The sequence below is a fragment of the Diabrotica virgifera genome, chromosome 9 (assembly GCF_917563875.1).
Source record: "Diabrotica virgifera virgifera chromosome 9, PGI_DIABVI_V3a".
Lineage (NCBI taxonomy): Eukaryota > Metazoa > Arthropoda > Insecta > Coleoptera > Chrysomelidae > Diabrotica > Diabrotica virgifera.
This window is the reverse complement of record NC_065451.1, coordinates 122,752,953-122,770,277: the sequence shown is the minus strand read 5'-3', so window position 1 is coordinate 122,770,277 and position 17,325 is coordinate 122,752,953. Positions and strand designations below refer to the sequence as shown.

The following is a 17,325-nucleotide window of genomic DNA, read 5'->3' as shown; positions in this document are numbered from 1 at the left end:
AATCTGCTCTAGTTTTTTATAAAATTTCTTATCCCTATTTTTGTGAATTAATAGTTCTGCAACAGCAACTCGTTTTGCAATGTCGTTGAGAGTGGTACTTTTAACTTTCTGGTCAAGTTCTTCACAAGTAGAACATACATCAACTTGAGGACGACCAAAAGAGTATGTAAAATTTTCATGAAAATACTTCAAATAAAAACTGTATTTCACTTTAGATTCCGGAAATTTTTCGATAAACATTTTATGCATTTGTTTGACATCCAAAGTAGCAGGCAAATACTTTTTTAATACGAGCATATTAGCATAATGGACTTCCTTTACATCAAACGATTGTATGTGTTCACAAATTTGAAAGCCCAATTCATCTGGTATTAAATTATGCCTAGATTTAACAGATTTACCTCTATTATCTCTTGGAGTGGATCCAGTCACTAGTAGGTGGCATAATTTTCTTGACATGCTTTTCGCCAACACCATATAAACTTAAGAAAGCTTTCTTACATACCTGCTTACGTACTCCTTTTAAACAAACATGAAACAAAAAATTATTGGGTCTCTCAATACGTTTAATGGCATTCTGAGATTTTCTCTCTCTTAATGGGAGTTACTTCGATCATATTTTGTAAGTACGAGTCTTGTAAGTTTTTGTCATCAAAGTCATGTAACGACGTTAACAACGCATTCTTGTCCATTTCCGAAAAATGTTCACAACACTTCTTGCGACAAGTACAGTCGATTCCAGTTTTTCGCGCCATAACTTGTTTTCCCACGTGATTAATATGGGCTTGGCCCTTAACTTTAGCCTTCTTAATAACTTCACTTTTATACACGGCCCGATTAATAATACCTTTCTTTCTTTTCCTTTGTTTATTTTCAATAATAACACTGGTTTCACTATCAGAGCTACTCATTTTTGTACATATAAACAATACACAATGGAATCTAATCGTACTAAATGTAATCGTCAACAACTGGTCTAGGAAACTAGGAAGGTCCGCGACCGTAACCACTAAATCACATGTCCGGTGCGTGCAGTTTGTTTCGGAAACGCCACATCTCCGAAGAAGTGGCCTTTTCGAAATAAACAGAGAAATACGCCTGTCAAGATTAACAGTAACGAATAGCCGATATGTGGCGTTTTCACGTGTAATAAAGCACGAGGATATTCTGAACAAAATGGCGAAGTTAACTCATTTTGTGAAATGAATGGAGATGCGGCCTTTTCGAAATAATCGATTCAATTGAGGTCTTCAACTTGAGTTCCGTTGGCAACTTACTGAAATTATCAAAACCCTTATAGAGAAGTGAGTTCATAGCACCTGTAGTATTGGTTCTGCTGATGTAAATATTATTAGAATTTCTCGTAAAATAAGGGTGAATATCTGAATTGTAACTAACAAGATCTAGAAAATATTTAGGTGCCAATCCATGTACAATTCTAAAAATCAATATCATGGTCAAATAAAAAAGACGTTGCGATACAGAAAACCACTGCAAAGTATTCAACATCAATGTGACAGGTGTTAATCTACTTGTACGTAAAATTATCCTCATTCCACGATTCTGTAATTTTTGTAATTTGGCTAGTTGGTTAACATTTAAAAGATATAAGATGGATGCACAAAAATCAAAATGAGGTTGGATTATCGATTTATATACAGTGATCCTTGACTGAAATGACAAATTCTTAGAAATTCTTGTAAAGAAATACAATTTTTTTGCGAGTTTTTTACACGTATACTCGAGATGCTTGTCGAATGATAGAGTATTATCTAATTGAAAACCAAGATATTTAATTTGTTTCACTAGTTCAATTGGTTCCCCATCAATGTTTAACATTATATTGTTAGTATTAAGACTCCTGTACTTAAATTTAGATGTAACTATCATGGCTTTTGTCTTACTTACGTTTAATTTAAGTTTATTAAGTTTATTATTTATTAAGTATTTAAACACTGAACATAAAACGTGATTCATTTTGTCAACCGCCCCTTCAATAGAACTATCGCTACAAGCCAAAAGGGTATCATCAGCGAAAAGGTTAATAAATTCAGAGTCCACAAACAAATTTATATCATTTAAATATAATATAAACAGCAATGGTCCAAGTACACTACCCTGCGGTACACCAACGTTATTACTGACAGTTTCGGATAATACATCAGAGATTTTTACTCTTTGCTTTCTGTCAGTTAAGAAGTTCCTTAGCCAATTCAGAACAGCTCCGTTAATGCCATAGGTTTTTAGCTTATCCAATAAAATGTATCTATCAATCGTTTCAAACGCTCGTTTAAGATCTAGAAAAACTGCAACTGTATAATTATTTCTATCTATTTCTTGTTTAAATTTACATATTGAGAGTTGAACAGCCGTTTCACATGAATGATTCTTACGAAAACCGGATTGATGATTAATTAAAATATGGTTCAAATCTATGTGATCAAGAATTTGCTCGTATACAACCGTTTCCAATACTTTCTCCAAAGCCGGTAACATGTTGATAGGTCTAAATTCGCTCGACTTAATAGTATTTGTCACTTTAGGGATAGGAACAACTGTACTTATTTTTAAGTCAGATGGAACAATGCCACCATCTAGGGAAGTATTAATTAAATTTAAAATAACATGACCTATGGTTTCAAATACTTCTTTAATCATTTTACTACAAAGAACGTCTTGTGGATTGTACTTACTATCAAGAGAGTTAATGATGTGTCTTAGGTCAGAAAGTGATATTAATTTAAATTTTGTAAAGGGCATATATAAATTACTATTAACGTTAATCCAAGAATCTTGTAATTCCATACTGTTAACTATATCCTCTATGCTATTAACATAATACACATTAAAATTGTTTGCAATGTCCACCTTATCTTGACATACGCTTTTCTGACCATTAAACTCAAATTCTATATTATTTGGAAAATCCCGACCGTTTCTGTTAACTAATTTTTTTAAAGTCTTCCACATTATTTAGAGTTATTTTTATTTCTGTCAATTTTATCAAAGTAGTATTGGTCCTTTTTGACTTTCAACACATTCACAAACTCGTTTCTAAGTTTTTTAAAAGTTAACCAATTATTATCCCTCTCTTGACCCAAAGAATTCTTAAACACCCTGTAGCTGCTATCCCTAGCTCTTATTTTATTGGCTACTTCATTATCAAACCATGGCAAGTGACCCCTATAACTACACGTTTGGATGGGAGCTACATTATTTAATGTTCTACCACAAGTATCATGTAACTCTTGGTATAAAATATTTACATCAACATTATCCAAAGACCAACGGTATGAAATCAAATAAGTTTTAATTTTATTCATATTAGTACTACTTAAGTTCCTAGAAGATCTTGATAAATTAGTAAAGTTATTAATATAGTTTGAAAAATTCACTGAAATTACTGAATGATCGGTAATTGCAGGTGAAGAATGGACATCAGACACGCAATTATTTTGATTAACTAACACATAATCAAGAAGAGTTTGAAGAGTGGGCTCAGCAGTTAGCTGGCTAATCTCATACATTGTTAGTATATTTTTAATTTTTATTAGTATAAAAACTGTTGCTTAAGTAATCCAAATTAAAATCCCCTACTAAAATACATAAAGAATCAGATGCAAAAAGTTCACAAATATCCACAAATTTATCCAGAAATATTGCATCAGAGGAAGATGGAGAGTGGTACAGACAACCAACAACCACTAGAGACGAACCAATTACTACTTTTATAAATTTGCACCAATAGTTTCCCTCCAGAGTAAAAGTTTTAAAAACAGAGTAGTGAAAACAGTTTTTTACATAGATATTAACACCAACAGTATGACGACTCGTGGAATCACATCTTACTGCCTTGTACCCCTCAATGTTAATTTCGACATCTTCAATGTCATTAGTTATTCTAGCTTCACTTACCAAGATTAATTTAGGATCATATGGAACCAAACATCCTTCAATTTGATCTTTATTGCATATAGGCCATTCCACGAACATACGCCTGTTTTGGAGAACTTCGACAACGAATATTTTACTGTGCAACATAAGAAGTACGAAAGTAAATGACGCTAATAATTATTCCAATAAACAACAATGTAATTTGCAATTTACTTTCGTTCTTCTTATTTTGCACAGTAAAATATTCGTTGTCGAAATAATCCAAAACAGGCGTATGTTCGTGGAATAGGGTATAGAAGACTTTGGGCATTTAAATATAATATATCAGTATTAAGACGTATACTAGGGTCATATTTTAGTTTTTTCTTCTAATAAGTCCATTATTATTAACAATAGTGGGTTTGTTATTAATGTATTTAGTAGTTTTGGTATTATCCCCTGCTGCAGTGATGTTTTCAAGGTCTTTCTTTATTTTCTGGAAGTATTCTCTTTGAAGCTTAGTTTCATCTGCCGAAATTTTTACTCCAGGAACTTTAATCTCCTTTTTATTTTTTAATATTTGTTTAACATCTTCATTAGATTTTAAAATAACTTTAACTGGCCGAGCTTTGTTGACCGTGAATTTACCAATGCAAAATACTTTTAGATTGTTTTTTCTATTGAAAAATTTTCCAAAACCTTTTTAACCACTGCATTATCCTCTTTATTACGTTCGCTCTGAATGTTTTTGTTAGATTCATTGATGTTGTATATAATTATATTGTTTGCTCTATTTTGTCTGTCCCACAACTCCGAAATAACATTCTCCATACTACAATTATCAACAGTGTTTACCCGACTAGCAGTACTAGTGTTACATTGATCTAATAATTTATTAAGATTTTCTTTCATCTCAGCAACCTCCTTAATAAGCATTGGAACTTTGTAAAAACCTTCCTCAAGGAAGTAAGCTAGTCGACTCAGAGGTATTTACATATATATTAAAACAAAAAGATATAATACTAATTGAATTAAGAGACAAAATACGAGGGTGGATTGATATAAAACTAGCCTTTGATAGAAAAAACAAGTTTTTTGGGATTAAATCGATTTATTTCTCAACATAGTCCTCTTTTAGCTCGGTACACTTAGTAAGACGATGTTACAATTTTTTTATCCCATCCGAATAGTACTTTGCTCGAGCTCTTCAAAATAGGCCGAAGTTTCAGCGATGACTTCATCATTTGTTGCGAAACGGCGTCCTCCGAGCCATTTTTTAGGTTTGGAAACAAGAAAAAGTCGCTGTTGGCAAGATCTGGGGAATACGCTGGATGTTTAACCAATTCATAGCCCAATTCATGTAATTTTGACATGGCGACGGCCGATCGGAGAGGAGGTGCGTTGTTTTGGTGAAAGAGCACTTTTTTGCGTTCCAAACCGGGGCGTTTGCGACGCAATTTGGCATCGAATAGATCCAATAATGCTGCGTAGTACTCGCCATTGATTGTTTTTCCTTTTTCCAAGTAGTCGATGTGGATGATGCCCTTCCCATCCCATAAAACAGTCGCCATCACTTTGCCGGCCGAATGTGCACTCTTTGCCTTCTTCGGCGGGCCTTTGCCGCGGTTGCGCCACTGTTTCGACTGTTCTTTGGTTTCCGGTGTGTAATAGTGCACCCAGGTTTCATCAACGGTGATAAATCGGCGAAAAAAATCCTTCAGATCACGCCGTGTCATCGCCAAAAGCGTCTCCGAAGTGGTCACACGTTTTCGCATTTGGTCGATTGTCAGCAAACGCGGCACCCATCGCTCGTATTAACTTTTTCATGTCCAAATTATGGTAAATGATGTTGTGTACGCGTTCGTAGGAAATGTTTAGGATCTCTATTAACTCGCGGAGGTTAATTCGACGATCTGCCATAATCATGTCATGGACTTTGTTGATAATTTCCGGCGTAGTGACTTCGTTTGGCCTCAGCTTTCCAAAATTTTACTGTTGCTAACGAAGGTGCAACCTGACCATATACATAAAAAAATCACCCAACGATACTCGATTTAATGTATTTTATTTAACCCAGTAGAGTTTTCGACTCTGTTTATAGAATTTTGAGATCTTAATGTTTGATAAACGTTTTCAAGGTCTAGAAGATAAACGTCGAAGTGAAATTGAGTTTTTCCGACGTACGTAGCACTACAAGGATATAGGTACCTACCGAATGACATTGCATTGAACATAATTTATAAGTCTAAGTATAGTAGCTGTAATGCTACATACGTCTGAAAAACCCGATGTTACTTGACATTCGCCAATATGAACATTTGGGAATTACTTCTAAACTTCGAAAGTGTTCGTTAACAATACCAAAGGCAAGAGCGGGATAAGATGGTTAAAAATGTCCCCGCACCGATCAGCCCCGCTACTTATTTTTTCGATAAAGGATATAAAATTATGCCCTCATGCAAATTTTTAGCTTCCCAAAGGTCCTAGAACCTCTTAAATCGAGAAAAGAAGAATTTTTAGGTTTTATTTTTTTGTGAGCGCAATTTTCACTTAAAAATCTGAAAAAATTCGAGAGGATGTATATTTTGAATACAAAACAGCCAGATTTTTTTCAGATTTTTGTAGTAAAAAATGAGCCCAGGAAATTTTTTTGAAATTTTCAAAAATATTTTTAGGTTATGTAAATACAGTCGAACCCGCTTATTGGAATAGCCTTTGTGCAAGGCAAAAATATTCTTATAACCGGGATATTCTAATAACCGATCATTGGTGGCTAGTCGAAATAAGTGTTACCGAATATACTTAATAATATTATTTACATACTGTGCCAATGTGTAGTTTTACATACTATACCAATATGTAGTTTTATTACATACTATGCCAATATGTATATCATATTATATGTACCTACATATTCAGTGTATGTAAATGGTTTTAGGTCTTTTTACGTCAATAATACAGTAGTGTAACTAGTACTTATCTATGTATGTGTTAAATATCAAATTACATTACATGTATGTGAATGAATACATTATATAATTAATATGAAATGTATGCAATATGTAGATATGTAAATATTTTCTTATTAAAATGATATTAAGATGATTATTAAAATTATCTATATAACAAAATTACTTTTTTTTTTCTTGAGAAATTATTGGTAATTATAGCTTTTTCGTTGTTAATCCGTGTGGTCATCCTTAATCCATTGGTTGAATAGAAGTTTTATTGGCGTCAAGAAATGGATTGTTACATTCTTGTTCTTTTCTCTTCTTTTCGAATTTAACAAAGCCATAATTCCATCTTGCAAACAAGTAGGTACCCTCTGAGTGAATTCTAACTAAACTGCTTCTAACAATTTTATAACAGGCAACAGTGCCTTTGTGTAGACAAATAAAAATTATTTTATGACCCATGCATTTGTCGGCTATGCTAAAGATCGAATTGGTATTCCTAACAAAGTAATAAATATTTATTACCCTAATAATATCTAATCCAGCACTACCGGCCGTTGACGACAAACCATAATACCAAACATAATTTTAATTTTTAGTAAATTGTAAAAAAAAATATTCTTTGACCTGCAAAATATGCTAATAAGCGGTATTATCTAGTTAGATCCTATTCCAATAAACAGATAAATTTATTAAGGAGTAAATGGAAATGTTTCGGGAACTTGAATTTATATTCCATAAACCGGGATATTCCTATAACAGGGATTCTAATAAGCGGGTTCGACTGTATAATTTGGCCAACTTTTAAATAGTATTTTTTTGTGTATCTTTTGTCGTGCTTTTGAACGGCAGAGGCAGAATTTTTAATATCTGAGCGGAAAGAACGAAAAAATTGAAAAAACCGTTTTTGGCTGTCTCGAGATGCATCTCGGGACAGCCAATTTTAGGATTTAGGATCCTGACTACAACTTAAAAAAACACTAAAAGTGTGAATTTTGTCATAGAATTTGGTATGTGGGCTTATAATAATATTTAGAACAGCTTTTCCAAATTTTTTTTTCGATATCTCTAACGCGAAGCAAATCGAATCGCTTATCGAAAATTTACCCTGTTCGTGGATTCGCAGTAGATCGCGTTTAAAATTTAAATTTCAGTTGACCATTTTAAAAATTGTGAACGATTAACCTAGGTATGACTGTGCCAAATTTCAAATCTGTATATATTTTGATTGCCGAAATATAGGGGTGTCTTCATCTTAAATGCGACACACTGTATATTATCAATTTGATAATTTATTGCAACCAATATAGCCGTATTTTTTATACCTAGATTCAAAATATACATTCAAAATATTGACTAATTAACTAATTTTATCATAAAAAGTCAAATTGATTGCATTGAAGTATTGAACCAATTAATGCGTATTAATTTAATATTATTATAATAATTAGAATATACAGAGTGAGTTTTATGTATAGAAACACTCAATTATCTCGGAAACATCTTGCATACTTTTTTTAGGTTTTGGTGGGTAGGGGTTTTCTACTGCAGCCGATATTATAGTGATAATCACATTGTTGTCAGATCTTCCGTTTTTCTGGAAATCTAATGAACTTTCTTATTTTTTTTTTCGTTTTGAAGTCTTTAAGAAATAATGATTATTTTCCATGTTCTATTCTCTATACCTAAATGCCATAGTTTCGGAGTTATTACTACATGTATTTAAAAAAAAATAAACAAATTATAAAAATCAATTTTTTCGGCCCGTGTAGTTACATTCTTTAGATCATTGGGAAGGAAAAAGGTACATATTTTGTAATTTTTCTATAAAGTTAATGGTTTTCGAGCTCTAAACAATTTAAAACTGAAAAAAAATCGAATAGGTAATGACGATTTTCAAGGTTCAAAAACACAAATAAAAAATATTATTTTTAAAACTGCTGAGTAGTCAAATTCAAGCTAAGCCATTCTTCTAGGGGCTCGCTATAAAAATTTTTGGTCTGTTTTATTCTAAAATATTGTTTTTTAATATAATTGTTAGTATAGTGAAGCGCATATGAGAGAACGGGCGATCGGGCAGCATTAACAATTAAAAAACAATATTTTAGAATGAAACAAGCTTAAACTACTTATTGGTAACTGATAAAATAAGGCTTGAACTTGAATTTGTGTACTGGACAGTTTCAAAAATAATATTTTTGATTTGTGTTTTTGAACCTTGAAAATCGTCATTACTCGATTTTTTTCAGTTTTAAATTGTTTATAACTCGAACTCGTTTAACTTTAGAGAAAAATTACAAAAGAACTTTTTTTGTTTGCAATAGTCCAAATAACGTAAAATAATGTCTACCCGGGCCGAAAAAATTGATTTTTATAATTTGTTTAAATTTTTTTTAAATAAATGTAGCAATAACTCCGAAATTATGTTCTTTAGGTATAGGGAATATAACATGAAGAATAATTAGTATTTCTTAAGGACTTGAAAAAGCAAAAAATAGACAGGGTATTCCAATTGAAGTCAAAAAATAGATTTTTAGACAAACGGAAGATCTGACAACAATGTAATTATCACTATAATATCGGTCTCATTAGAAAACTCCTACCCACCAAAATTTATAAAAATTGTGCTAACCGTTTCCGAGATAATTGAGGGTTTCCGTACATAAACCTCACTCTGTATATTATATTATTACACATTAATTGGTTCAATACTTCAATGCAATCAATTTAAACTTTTTATGATAAAATTAGTGAATTAGCCAGTATTTTGAATGTAGGTATAGAAAATACGACTATATCAGTTGCAATAAATTATCAAATTGATAATATACAGTGTATCGCATATCGCATTTAAAATAAAGACACCCCTAATAATTCGGCTATCAAAATATATTCATATTTGAAATTTGACACAGTCATACAGGTTGATGGTTCACAATTTCTAAAATAGTTAACTGAAATTTAAATTTTAAACGCGGTTTACTGCGAAACCACAAAGAGTGAATTTTCGATATGCGATTCGATTTGTTTTGCGTTAGAGATATCGAAAAAAATATTTGGAAAAGCTGTTCGAAATATTATTATAAGCCCACATACCCAATTTTATGACAAAATTCACACTTTTAGCGTCTTTTTAAGTTGTTGTAGTCAGGATCCTAAATGCTAAAATTGGCTGTCCCGAGATGCATCTCGAGACAGCAAAAAACGGTTTTTTCAATTTTCCGCTCAGATATTAAAAATTCTGCCTCTGCCCTTCAAAATAACGAGAAAAAGCACACAAAAAAATACTATTTAAAAGTTGGCCAAATGATATTTACATAACCTAAAATTTTTTTTAAATTTCAAAAAATTTCCTGAGCTCATTTTTTATTACAAAAATCTGAAAAAAATTAGGCTATTTTGTATTCAAAATATACATCATCTCGAGTTTTTTTTAGATTTTTGAAGTTAAAATTGCGCTCACAAAAAAAATAAAATCAAAAAATTCTTCTTTTCTCGATTTAAGAGGTTCTAGGACATTTGTGAAGCTAAAAATTTTATATCCTTTATCGACAAAATAAGTAGCGGGGCTGATCGGTGAGGGGGCATTTTTGACCATCTTATCCCGTTATAGCCTTTAACAGTTTTGTTATCGTCGAGAAGACAAAATAATATAAGAAGATTTCACAATTACAAGTAGAGCAGAAAACTCCACTTAAATAGGCATTAAAGAAGCCTTCTGACATTACTTAGTAATTTCATGGTTGCTGTGATTGAATGCGTCAAGTACTTGCAAAATTACTTGACGTACTCTACGTAAATACGGAACATTTGTTAGCAGATTGTCATGTTTATATATCTCCGATGTAATTCCGATGACAATTAAGTTGTAATTAAAGCCGAAACCGAAAGAATATGGCTTTATAGGTCTGGATCCCTTCTTCTTATGGTGCCTATCCGTCACGGATGTTGGACACTAACATGGCTATTCTGACTTTGTTGACTGCTACCCTGAAAAGTCCGATAGTGGTTAAGTTAAACAATTTTCGCAGGTTATGCAGCCAGGATATTCTTCATCGTCCTGGACCTCTTTTCCCATGCACTTAACCTTGAAGTATGGTCCAAAGTAGGTCATATCATTGTTCATTGCGCATTATATGGCCCAGGTATTCCAGTTTGCGACGTTTTATGGTTACGACTAGTTCGCGCTCTTTACCCAGACCCATTCTATGTAGAACTTCTTCGTTGGTAGCTCTGTCTATCCGGGAAATCCTCAACATGCGTCTATAGCACCACATCTCAAATGCTTCGAGTCTCTTCAGTGATGCTTCAGTTAAGGTCCATGACTCCACGCCATATAAAAGAACGGAGAATACGTAGCATTTTAGTAAACGAACTTTTATTTCCAATTTTATATCGTGGCTGTTAAAGATTTTTTTCATTTTGACGAAAGCTGATCTTGCCTTATCCTTATCTTAATTTCCTTATCTTAATCGATCCTTATCTTAATTTCCGTTGGTTGGTCCCACTGTTCATTTAAGTTTGCACCCAAATAACAAAAGTTGGTGATTTATGTTATAGGTTGTTGGTTAACTAGTAATTGACCAGGTGGTATCCTATTTTTGCTTATAACCATGTATTTGGTTTTTTTATGTTAAAATCAAGCCCAAACCTGCTACTTACTTCTGCCACCCTGGAGACAAGTGTCTGCAGACCTTCAAGACTGTCTGCAAAAATGACAGTATCATCAGCGTATCTTATGTTGTTCAATCGTTCTCCGTTTATAACTATTCCCTCGTCTATGTCCGTTAGCGCTAGGTTAATAATGTGCTCTGAATATGTATTAAACAATAATGGGGATAATATACATCCCTGTCGCACACCTCTTTTTATCTTTATGTCGTCTGTTAACTGATCCCCTACTTTAACAGCTGCAATTTGTTCGTATGTTTATTATACGGCGATCGCTGCTGTCTAGACCAATTGAATTTAATATTTTCATCAGTTCGTCATATTTTATTCTATCGAACGCTTTCTGGTAATCAACAAAACACACACACATATATATATATATATATATATATATATATATATATATATATATATATATATATATATATATATATCACAATTCACGTCTCTACATCTTTGAAACAGAACTTGTATTGCAAAAAGTGCCTCTCGAGTACCCAATGCATCCCTGAAGCCGAATTGTGTGTTTGTCATGTGTTCTTCACACTTTTTATATATTCTTTTATGTATAATTTTTAAAAAAGTTTTCAGGAGATGGCTCATAAGGCTTATTATTCGATAATCTTCACATTTTTTGGCATTGGGTTTTTTAGGGATTGTTATAAAAGTTGATCTTAGCCACTCTTGGGGTATTTTTCCACTTTGGTATATATTGTTGAAGATCAAGGTAAGTCTTTTTACTCCGTCTTTATCCATAATTTTCAAAAATTCTGAGTAGAACTCGTCTGGTCCTGCGGCTTTTCCCTCCTTAATGTTGTTTATAGAAGCTTCTACTTCCGCTTTGAGAATAGGTGGTCCGGTATCGTCATTTTTATTTTGTGTGATGGTGACATTCCTATCGTCTTCAAATGTTGTTGTCACATAGTTCATCCATGTTGTTTTTGTTTCTTCAATATCAACTATTGGATTTCCTTGAGCGTCTGTTAAGTGTCCCGGCCTTTTTGATTTATAGATGCCTGCTGCTTCTTTGATCTTTTTGTGGAGGTTGAAGGAATCGTGTTTACGTTCCAATATCTCGATTTCTTCACACTGTTCTTCCAGATTTCTGTTTTTAGCTTCTATGACAGCTTTTTTATATCTTTGTCTAGAAACTAATATGTAACGTAGTCTTTCCGCTTGGATTCTCTTCTTCTGTCCATCATCTGTAATATACCTTCGGTCATCCATGGTTTTTTCTTTTCTGTCTTTTTCGGTCGCAGGTATTGGTCTAATATTTCCTTCCCAATGTTTTCTAAGTGGTTTATTTCTGTGTCAACATCATTACCTACTTCTGACTTAGATATGTTGTTCTTCAGATATTCCCGTACTTCTTGCTTTATGTCATCATCTCTTAGTTGTTTGAGATCGTATCTTATAGGATTAGGTTCGTGAATTTTTTTAAATTTCAGACGAAACTTACTTTCAGACAAGTGGGCTATGGTCTGACTTAATATCTGCACCAGGGTAGGTTTTCAATGATGTTATTGAGTTTTTGAATCTTTTATTTATTAAAATATAGTCAATCTGGTTTCTTATGAGATTTTCTGGCGTGTCACCGGGTGAGCTCCATGTGTACAACCTTCTGTATGGTAATTTGAAGAGTGTATTGGTGATTACCAACTCTTCTTCCGTAGCAAATGTGAGTAGGCGTTCTCCTCTCTCATTTCGCTCACCCAAACCCCATGAACCTACTACTTCAACATAACTACCCTTACCGATTTTGGCATTAAAGTCACCCATAACTAGCGTTACTTCATTGGTTTTAACTTACTTAGGACTTTCCTTAAATCGTAATAAAAAGCCTCTATTACTCCGTCTGATTTGTCTGCTGTGGGTGCGTATATTTTTATTATGTTGATTTTTGCTGGGAATAAATCCAATTGAATGAGCATGATTCTGTCGGATATTGGAACAAAATTCGTAACGTATTTTTTTATTCGTTTATTTAAAATTATTCCGACGCCATGCTGATGTTGACCTTCTGTATTTCCAGAGTAATATACTTGGTGCTCGTTTATTTGACATTTTCCGGCATCAGGCTATCGCATTTCACTGATGCCCATTATATCGATATTCAGCCTTTCCATTTCATGGTTGGCATTATGAATTTTCCCTCTTCGTACATGGTCTTGACGTTCCAGGTGCATATTTTAATAAACTGCTTAATTTTCCTAGGCGTATCCTTTCCTTTTACTTGGGGGGTTTCGCTTGCTAACGACCTGGGAGGCACCATGGTTCTGTATTTTTATTCCTCCCCTGCCGGATCTTTCACTCCGATATACATGATCAGTAGTCTTCACTCTCAAAGCTGTAGCCATGATAGATGTGCAAGAGATATCCATATGGATCTTTATATGAATCCCGCGTATGAAAAAAAAGTTGATTGATAGCAAGCTGAAAATTTGTTAATAGCTGAAGGGCGTCTAGTCGGACAAACTTTGATATATGGGAACACTGGAACAGGGGAAGTTTTAATTGTGGAACATGTTAAAAATTTGGAACGTGAGACCACAAAAACGTCACATGTATTTTGTCCGATAGAACTTCTAATTGATTTGTTACCCTTTCATTAAACTCTCATGCAAAAATCAGACTGCTATTTATCACCTGTCATAATTCCTGTGATTTGACATGTCCTACGTGTTCCATTCATTAAAATGCCCATTTGGTGATAAATAGCAGTCTGATTTTTAAATAGCAGTCTGATTCTGAGAGTTTAATGAAAGGGTAAAAAATCAATTGGAAGTGCTGTCGGACAAAATACATGTGACGTTTTCATGGTCTGACGTTCCAAATTTTTAACCTGTTCCACAATTAAAACTTGCCCTGTTCCAGTGTTCCCATACATCAAAATTTGTCCGACTAGACACTCTTAAGCTATTAACAAATTTTCAGCTTGCTATTAATAAACTTTTTTTTCATATGCGGGATCCAGACCTATTATGTTTTAAAGTTTGTGTAACAAAAATAGTAATATCGTTAAAAATTGAAGTACATGTATCTTTTTATTTAGGTATTACTGCAAATTCTTCTAGTTCTGTGGAAGATTTAGACGAATCACCTAAGACAGAGAGGCGTACATACAGCAGTCTGACTTCATATTTTCCGACGTTATCGGTTCAAATCGAAAATGCTTGCATTAATGAAAATCCACGTGGTGGTGTTCAAGATAAAAATATTTGGGAACAAACGTCAGATGATTCGGATAACGATCCTAATTATTGTCCTGAAGAAGAAGACAATGCAAATTCATTGGAAATGTACAGCTCCCAAAACGTTAGCCAGAATACTAACAACCAATCTTTAAAGTCTATTAATACTAGCAAAAAGTCATATGACCTGAATATCACAGGACTTAATCCCTGTGACGACAATGAAATGTACGTAGACAGCTCTAAAGGAAGAAGTGGTGCTAATAAGGCAAACTTCTGCATCTACTGTCATACAAAACAGAAAAAAATTGCTAGACATTTTGCTTTAAAACATAAACAGGAAGAATCTGTTAAAACCTTTTTAGATTTACCAAAAAATAGTAAAGAAAGGAGGAAGTGTATAGAGGTTCTAAGAAACAGAGGGAATTTTCTATTTAACACAGATAAAAATTATAATGATGGTGAACTAATTGTATGTAGGCGACCTACTCGAAATCATCGACGTGAGGCCAACTACTACAAACCCTGCAGTAATTGCAAGGCATACTTTGCAAAAAACACTTTACGTGACCATTACAAAAAATGCACAAAGGTAAGCAGCAAGACAAGCAGAATAGTTATGATAGAAAGTAAAAGGGTTATAGGACGTATACACGCAAAAGCCTCAAAAAGAGTCAGGAACGAACTGTTTCCACCATTAAGGGAAGACGGTGTAGTACGTATTATTAGATATGATGAATTAGTGATAATCTACGCCAACAAAATGGAAGAAAAATACAAAAACAGTAGACATTTTGAAATGATCCGGCAACGGATACGATTGGTGGGTCGATTTTTAACTAGAATGCGATCAATAAACCAAGATATTACAGATTTAACTTCGGTGTATGATCCCAAATATATAGACGATACCAGAATTGCTATTAATGCAGAGGCAGGTTTAGATGAAAAAACGGACATTTATAAAACTCCGACCGTTGCGTTTAATTTAGGTACCCTTCTTAAGCAAATCGGCCAAATGTTAATAAACGAGTCAATAAAAAAACATGATAACGAGACACAAAGTAATGCAGATAATTTTTTGCAATTGCTAAATCAAGAGGTTGCAATTGGTATTAATAGAACTGTTGCGAAATCTCAGTTTCTAGAACAACGAAGGAAAAAACTAGAATTACCATCAATTGAGGATATAAAAAAACTGCATTATTACTTAGCCAACGAAAGACGTAAAGCGTTTTATAGTCTTAAAACAAAATTTTCTATTGACTTCTGGACAAAACTTTGTGAAACTACATTAACTTCCATTCAGGTGTTTAATAGAAGAAGAGCCGGAGAAATTGAAAGGATATTAATAAAAGATTTTGAAGCACACGAGAGTGTTGATGAAAATACAAACAAAGATATATTTAATAGTTTATCAACTGAAAAACAAACCTTGGCGAAAAAATATGTACGATTCCAAATAAGGGGTAAATTAAACCGTAATGTTCCTGTGTTGCTCGACCAACAATTAGCTGCGTTAAATTAATTTTGAAGTACCGTAGTGCCGCTAAAGTTCCTGAAAATAATCCGTACGTATTTGGCATTCATTCCAGTAACTCACAGATGGCTAAACATATGAGAGCCTGTAATCTATTACGAAAATTTTCGCAAGAATGCGGAGCTGAAAACCCTGACAGGTTAAGGGGAACCAAATTAAGAAAACATATTGCCACCACATGTATTTCCTTAAATCTTTCAGAAAATGAAATTTCCGATCTAGCTAACTTTATCGGCCATCAGAAAGATATTCACAAAACGTACTATCGGCAGCCAGTAATCAGTAGAGACATTTTGAGGATGTCAAAACTGTTGCAAACTGCTCAAGGAGACGACTCCGATGGATCAGTTGACGATAGCGATAAAGAAGATATAGATATGCCCTGTAGCAGTACTGGCATTGTCAGGAAAAAGAGATCTAGTAACTTGCATTTTCGTCACTAGAATAATCAAGCTGATACAACATACAACTAACAGAAGTTAATTCCTTATTCCTTTTACATATTTTTATATGGTACAGTACAATTACTCCAACTTTACAAGAGGTATCTCATTTGAAAACACCCTGTACCTCATATGTCAATAATAGTTATTATACTTATCCCGTAGTTTATTCAAAAGCTTACTTTGTATTTAAAAGGGTGAACTATTGGCCACAACAAACATCTAACAGATTCCTGAACGGGAACGACTTTTTGAGTCGATCTAAGCACATCCGCCCGTCTGTATTTCTGTCATTTTGGCGGTCTATCCATATATACTAAAGGTTGTGCACTCTACAGGTTACCATTTTTATATTATAGCAACCACTTTTTCAGCAAAAATCAGCTACCACCACATAATGATGCTTATTTTTTGATTAAGTTAGGCCAGTACCGCCTTTATAATTTATAGGGCCAAACTAAAATCAAGAAGACAGTTTTCTGATATTCTAATTTAATTTGTCTTTAAAAATAACACAAGTTTTGTAGGTTCTTAGAAAACATTTTTTTATTAGTAAGCTCAATCAATAAAACTAGCTAAAGTCGAACAGTGGTGCCCTTCTAATTTTCATCTGTAAAAATAAAAATCTCATGTCTTAAAAAAATAAATAAACT

General features: G+C 33.3%; 1 protein-coding gene across 1 annotated transcript; it reads left to right on the top strand.

Moving 5' to 3' along the window:
- The first annotated feature begins 3,674 nt into the window (after nucleotides 1-3,674).
- On the top strand, nucleotides 3,675-16,217 carry LOC126891296 (uncharacterized). The gene is made up of 2 exons (XM_050660475.1): nucleotides 3,675-3,684; nucleotides 14,551-16,217. Exons 1-2 carry the CDS (start codon nucleotides 3,675-3,677, stop codon nucleotides 16,215-16,217), a joined length of 1,677 nt encoding a protein of 558 aa, XP_050516432.1.
- Nucleotides 16,218-17,325: the final 1,108 nt, after the last annotated feature.